The sequence below is a fragment of the Drosophila ficusphila genome, unplaced genomic scaffold, assembly GCF_018152265.1.
Source record: "Drosophila ficusphila isolate 14025-0441.05 unplaced genomic scaffold, ASM1815226v1 contig_414, whole genome shotgun sequence".
In the NCBI taxonomy this organism is placed as follows: domain Eukaryota; kingdom Metazoa; phylum Arthropoda; class Insecta; order Diptera; family Drosophilidae; genus Drosophila; species Drosophila ficusphila.
In genome coordinates this window covers 11,626,505-11,633,405 of record NW_025064328.1, presented here as the reverse complement: position 1 = coordinate 11,633,405, position 6,901 = coordinate 11,626,505, and the positions used below count along the sequence as shown (strand labels likewise).

Below are 6,901 nucleotides of genomic sequence, written 5' to 3'. Positions count from 1 at the left end.
CAATCCTGCTCTCTCGCACTTGCGCACTTAAAGCCTCTCTCTCTCATTCAGTTGGTCTTAAACTAGGCATAAATAAATGACAAACTCGTAGTTTTTATTCGTAACGGGTCAGTGTTTTCGTAGCTCTGATTGTGGATCCTCTCCCGATTTTTCCCATCCTTTCGTTGGCGTTCATTCTATTGATTATCCCTTTGGTTCGCTTTCCGGTGAACTCTTTGTTTACGAATCTCAGTGCCACAAGGCATCAATGGAGAAGTGCGTGTGATTGTGTTAGTGAGTGAATGAATCCACGAGAGTAAGTAACACAGTAACACGGCACCCATTCACCCACACTGGCTTTCTCCCTCTCCCAGTTAGGTTGAATGACACTGGGCCTACCGCCCCTCTCCTCCCTTTCACCTACCCCACCCGTTATTGCATTTCCCGTTTTATGGCACATGTTTCGCACGTTGTCCTCAATTCCAAACGGGATGCTCTCGCTTTGGTAGTGAGTGTGTGTGTGTTCTTTCACGTCATCGTTTTCAAATGCACATGCAAGCCAAAAAGAGACAGACAAATGGCCAACCCGCTGGGCTCATAACTGCAAATGAGCAAAATTAACGGCTTTTACATGCCCCGTTTTCTTTTGTTACGCTTTTCCGTTTAGTTTGCTGGCCAGTGTTACGTTATTTTCCAATTACCGCCCGAAAGTATGCAATTAGAGATAAAAACAGTTTTTAAGCGATACTCGGAAGAAGCGATAGTTATTTTAATCGAACCCGACAGACAATTGTTGTTTACACCCGCACGCACACATTTGCCTAAGTAAACAGAAACACAATGCGCCGGTAAAAAGTGTAAATAAAAGCAACTAAGAATTGTCAACAAAACGGTGACCACACTGAATAATTCAGTAAGTGCCGCAACGCTTTGTGGACTAGCGGTATTAAAGCACGGCTTAGCGAACTTTGTTCCCACATTCGGCGGCTGAAATTCCCAGTGAAAACAACAACAGAACAACAGAGCAAACTAGAAGAAGAAGAACATTTTAGAATGAGCAGTGAAACGGAGGAGAAAAGAGCCAAGGTACAGATTTAAATTGCAATTCGGAATCATCTATCAGTTGCAAAGTGCACTGAGAAAAATTCGTTATGTGCTTATAGTAAAAATGTATAAATTGTTACTAAAATTGAGTCAAACTTGTATAGCTCGAAGTTCCTTTTTCAAACTGAAGCTTGAGCTATCGAAGTTTGACTTCATCTTTAAACACTACTATTTTTTATTTAGAAAAGTAAAAAGCTTTGCAAAAAATAAGTTTTTGATTTTATAAACACTTTTATAAATTGCCTATAAAACAACATTTATGCATTTTTATGTTTTCTACTTTTTCTGAAAATAAAACATCCTAGTTAACCCATCCATAAAATTCTGTTAAAATTGCTCTATAACATAAAAGATTATCATCCAGTGTTCTTTTTTAAGTGTTTTCAAATTACGCTAATCATGAAAAATTTGGCTAACAGAAAATGTATCTGTTTATTTTCTCTCAAAAAACAAATATATATGTTTATTGGGTTGTGATAGGTGTGAAGAAATGAGATAAGAACCGGGGATAAATATGTATATCTAGCCGGCATTTTACTAGGGCTCTAATTAATTGATATATCGAGTTGGTCAAGTTCAGAATTATGTTTAGCCCAAGCGGAAGTTATGTAGTCATTTCTCGCAGTAAAGTGTTAATGAAAACTTCGACTCCCCTCAACCCACCCACTGCCCCAGTACTTATAGATAAGATATGCCAGCTAGAAGAGAGTACGAAAAAAGCTAGAGAGGTAATATGAGACCGGTACTTTAGGATAACCAATGCAGCGGAGCGTTCAGTTGAGCGTTAGATGCCGTGGCGATCGGTTGTTCGGTGGACCTTGACCAAAAACCAAAAACCGGATAGGAAAACTCGGTGAAATGAGTGAGAAGAATGTGCGAAGGCGCGTAATCACGCCTACCAGCGATCCTCCGAATACGGATCCATTGCTCCGGCCTCGTGGTTCCCATCAGTATGAGGTAAGCACCCACTTTGGATCCTTGATTAGATTGCCATGGCTCTTTATTTGGGTGTGGCATGGGCTAATCGCCCACGATCTAAGCAGCCGCAACATGATTATTACCCATGGCTGAAAGCCGAAAAAGAATCGATTCTTATTTTTGGCGGCGTGAGTGCAATACTTATCTTGAAATGGGAGGTCGTTAATTAACGAACAGTGGATACCCTTGAGATAGCATTCCCCATTCTGGCCTAGTTGCACCCTCCGTTTATCTATCAGTCTGGGGTTTAGTTTATTGGAACAAGGAGGCATACTATCCCACCTATGACTTCTTCGATTTTCGGTGGCAACAGTTTCTGCGACTTTGCCGACTGCCAAGTTGACCAGTGATAAGATAACCGCTAATGGATTAAATCTAACATTCGATTTGTACATATAGTCGACTCCAGTTGTGCAACTGACTCACTTTTAGGTCTGGCTAAAATCGGTTTTTGTGTGAATGAAATTGACCCAAAAGTGGGCTTATCGGTTACCGGTTTAGATAAATTTATAAAAAAAAAGTACTAGGAAAAGTTCCATATGGTTATGGGTTTTAGTAAATTCCTAATCAAACTTTAGTATAGTTTTAATGCTTTTATCTAACACCTCTTGTAATAGTTAGTTTTAAAAGCGCAACAGAAGTGTTCCCGAAATTATACCATCATGAGTAGCCCTATTTCGCACTTTAAAAACTCATAGTATTTCTCTTTTTTGAACTGTGTTGGCTTTTAGTTTTTTTAACATTCAAGTTTATGTGACTTTTTGCCTGAAAAGTAAAACCGCAATATCCTATTAATGACATATATTAATTAGTAAAAAAAAATCTACATAATTTAGTTATTTTAAATATTATTTTCACTAATCATCAAACAGTTAAGATTTTTTTTATCTATGATAATAACTTTCTCCATTTTAGGCTCAGCCCAATGGATGTGAGCGGGCTTTTGTCCGGAGGGACAAGATCAAATGGTTCTGGGCACCGGCATTCTTTGCCTTCTGGCTTCTGCTCTATGTGACCATCTCGATCCCCGCCAGCCACCGCCTTCCCCGTCCACTGACCATTCAGGATGAGGCCAAGCACCCCGATCAGTTCATCGCCGAGCGGGCAGAGAATAATCTACGGGAATTGGTGAGTCTGGGACCCCGAGTGGTGGGCAGTCGGCAGAACGAGATGGCTGCCCTGAAGATGCTCTCCCAAAAGATGCAGAAGATTCGCTCTGGTTCAGCCAACGACATTGAAGTGGATGTTCAGGTGGCCTCCGGCAGCTATGTCCACTGGTCGATGGTCAACATGTACCAGAGCATCCAGAACATTGTGGTGAAGATCAGTCCCAAGAACACAAATAGTACGACTTACCTTCTGGTGAACAGTCACTACGATTCCGTACCAGCTGGACCTGGTGCTGGTGACGATGGCTCAATGGTGGCCACCATGATGGAGGTTCTACGTGTATTAGCCAAATCCGACAAGCCCCTGAAGAATCCAGTGGTGTTCCTGTTCAACGGAGCCGAAGAAAATCCCCTGCAGGCCTCGCATGCTTTTATCACCCAACACAAGTGGGCCAAATACTGCAAGTAGGTCAATTAAATATCTTTTATATAAACATAATTTAATAATTAAACTTTCTATTAAAGGGCCCTCATCAATCTGGATTCCTGTGGCAATGGCGGTCGGGAGATCCTCTTCCAATCTGGACCCAATCATCCCTGGCTGATGAAGAACTACCGACGTGCCATCAAGCATCCTTATGCTTCTACCATGGGCGAAGAGCTCTTCCAGCATAACTTCATTCCTTCTGACACTGATTTCCGCATCTTCCGTGATCACGGATCGGTTCCTGGACTGGATATGGCCTACACCTACAATGGATATGTTTACCACACGCGACACGACAAGGCTGAGATCTTTCCCAGGGGAAGTTTTCAGCACACTGGTGACAATCTGTTGGCCCTGGTTAAAGAGATTGCCAACAGTCCGGAGATCGAGGATTCTTCGGTGAGTTTAACGATTACCTAACATTAAAAACTGGTTAACTAATTATCTATCTTGTTATTTTAGAAATACGCCAAAGGACACACCATCTACTTTGATGTGATGGGCTGGTTCCTGGTTTTCTACACCGAAACCCAGGGAGTTATTCTCAACGTGATTGTGGCTCTGACCTCCCTTGGTATTTGTGGCTATGCCTTCAAGTTGATGTCGGTCAACTCGGGCATTAAACTGGAGAAGATCCTCAAGCGGGTTCTGCACACACTTCTCGTACAGATTCTGTCTGTTGTTGTGGGAGCCATTCTGCCAGTTCTCCTGGGTCTTTTCATGGATGCCGTGCATTTGCCTCTGTCTTGGTTCACAAACTCCTGGCTCATTTTGGGTCTATACTTTACCACTTTCTTCTTTGGCTTGGCTATAGTGCCAGCTATGTACTTCCACTGGACCAAGGATGTGAGTTATTAATGGTTAATTGTAAGATATAAAACTAAAAGGGAATCTCTTTCAGGATAAACTGCCCCCTGGTCAGCGCATTCAGCTGTTGCTGCACTCCCACTGCGTTCTTTTGGCTTTCCTCACTTTGATCTTGACCATCTGTGGAATTCGCTCTGTTTTTGTTCTGATGCTCAGTTGTTTGTTCTATACCATGGGTTTGATCATTAACATTGCCACCAAATTGGACCGGAAGGGTAAGCTATGCTGAAATTCTATGTACACCGATTTATAACAAATATTTTTTAAATAGCTGTCTCCTGGGTCATTCCACACATTGTCTGCACTGTTCAACCTTTCGTGTTCTTCGCATACTTCTCTCATGGATTCTTCACCACCTTTATTCCCATGTTCGGTCGCTTTGGCGAGAACCTCAATCCCGACTTGGCTGTGGCTGTCTTCAGTGTTGCCGTTGGCTTCCTGTGCTGTGGTTTTATTATACCTGTTCTGCAGCTGTTCAACAAATCGAAGACCATCATCTGTGGCCTGCTGGGCGTCACTTTACTGTGCTTCATTATTGCAATGACTCCATTGGGATTCCCCTATCGGCCAGACACCAATGTCCAACGATTCGCAGTATTGGTACGAAACCATCAAGTTATTGTAAAAGTAATACGTGTAAACTTTACTGCTCTTTATATTAGCACACCAAACGAACCTTCCACGACGCCGAGAACCATGTGCGCCGCCAGGAATCTGGTTACTTCATTATGCCCCAGGACAGACGCACTTACACAGTCAAAAGTGAGTTGTAGCGGCCTTTAATTTACTGGTTTATGAACTTATTTATTGATTTTCTGTCTGCCAGATGCCGTTATCAACATGACGCTTGCCCAACGGATTGGTTCTGATTGCGACAAGGAAATCAACTGCGGATTACCACTCTACAATCAGCGCTGGCACAAGACCAGGTGGGTTACCTATAAAATCGAAAATTAAATGTTAAGTTGTTAAACTTCGAAATCCTAATCTTTGCAGAAAGAACAGCTTGTGGATTCCGGCTTCTGAGCCAGTTCTTGGCGAAGATATACCCTCGGTTTTATTGCTGGCTAAAAAGCAACTAACCACCTACAAAGTTCGTTATGAAATGCAGCTCAGTGGTCCCAATCACATGGCGCTTTTCATTCAGCCCTTGAATGGTGCAAAGGTTACGAATTGGTCCTTCCATCAGGTAATGTTTTGACCCACATTAAAAAAAAGAGTTTCCAGTTAATATTTAAAAACTTATAGGCTCCCTTGCGACTGGAATTTGAACCACCTTACTTTATCTATTTCTCCTGGGGAGTCAATGGAGATCCCCTTAAATTCTGGATAGAGCTGGAGGTATATTATTACAATTTCTTTTTAAATTAATATTTCCTAACATAAAAATTTTATCTACGACAGAAACCCAATGAAAATTGGAACTCCACCACTATGGAACTGGGTCTCGGTGGCCATTGGACCCACCACAAGGACCTGTTGACGCCAGACTTCAAGAAGTTCCTCGACAGCTTCCCCCATTACGTGGATGCCACACCTTGGCCAGCTTCTTTCGAGAGCCGGATCTACTAGGCTAATAACCCTAGATTTTGTATAAATAAGTTAAATAAACGTTTTAATATTGACACACTTTATTTGCGAACTTTGCTCTTGAGATATGAGGAAGTCGATGATTGATTTGCGCCACTCATAAATACTTAGCTTTATTGGGCTGTTAATTTATCAATCATTAATTATAACTAATCCCATAAGCAAGGCGGTCATATCAAAGTGTTGCGATTGTGGAGGGTTAACAAAAACAAAGTTGAGTAAAGCTCACAAGTAGAATATTATTATATACATGATTTGGAAAAGTAAAGTTTATCATTAAACTTCTTAGCTCTGGATTTTCATTCTTTTTACTAAAAAGTGTATAACAACTTTCGGTTTTCCTAAGAGAATTTAAAAATTCTGTTTAGACTGGAACTTTATGGCTGTGTCAGATTAAAATCGGCTGTAGATTTATAATTTATGGCTCTTCGTTGGGAGCTTGTGCCCTAAACAACAAATGGCGAAACAATCCGAAGTTCCCCGGTAGAAAATATTTTGAGTGTACATTCACCGAAAGTGTGATGCAGACTGATTCAACCGGAGATTGCCAGATTAGGTTCTGATAATTTAAAATAGGCGCAAGCTTATCAGCATGAATAGACGAATGTCGATGATAATCTTTGAAGTGGATTTAAATTAAATAAACGTGGGAGCCAAATTTATTTGGCCAATGGTCACAGTGGTTTGTTATACAGCACTTCCTGTTCAGAAATTTTTAAAAGTACATTAAGATTTTGATTAAGCATTAAACAACATGATTAAAGCAGGAACATAGATACGGTTTCAG

General features: G+C 41.2%; 1 protein-coding gene across 2 annotated transcripts; it reads left to right on the top strand.

Annotated features, from left to right (window-relative positions):
- The first annotated feature begins 788 nt into the window (after nt 1-788).
- LOC108096929 (endoplasmic reticulum metallopeptidase 1) lies at nt 789-6,158 on the top strand. 2 transcript variants are annotated; one of them, XM_017198882.2, is made up of 11 exons: nt 789-1,065; nt 2,977-3,635; nt 3,696-4,056; nt 4,120-4,503; nt 4,559-4,739; nt 4,796-5,124; nt 5,187-5,286; nt 5,351-5,453; nt 5,521-5,713; nt 5,773-5,865; nt 5,929-6,158. In XM_017198882.2, the coding sequence occupies exons 1-11, from the start codon at nt 1,033-1,035 to the stop codon at nt 6,094-6,096; spliced, it is 2,604 nt and encodes an 867-aa protein (XP_017054371.1). In that variant the 5' UTR covers nt 789-1,032; the 3' UTR covers nt 6,097-6,158. The 2 variants fall into 2 exon arrangements, with proteins under 2 accessions (XP_017054371.1, XP_017054370.1); XM_017198881.1 differs by lacking the exon at nt 789-1,065 and adding an exon at nt 1,846-2,040.
- The last annotated feature ends 743 nt before the right edge of the window (nt 6,159-6,901 follow it).

What these genes read in the sequence shown, in the direction of transcription:
- LOC108096929 (XM_017198881.1), top strand. Translation starts at nt 1,942, where the DNA reads ATGAGTGAGAAGAATGTGCGAAGGCGCGTAATCACGCCTACCAGCGAT. An exon ending in GTGGTTCCCATCAGTATGAG is followed by an intron (nt 2,041 to 2,976) that starts GTAAGCACCCAC and finishes TCTCCATTTTAG; the next exon opens with GCTCAGCCCAATGGATGTGA. An exon ending in TCCAACGATTCGCAGTATTG is followed by an intron (nt 5,125 to 5,186) that starts GTACGAAACCAT and finishes TCTTTATATTAG; the next exon opens with CACACCAAACGAACCTTCCA.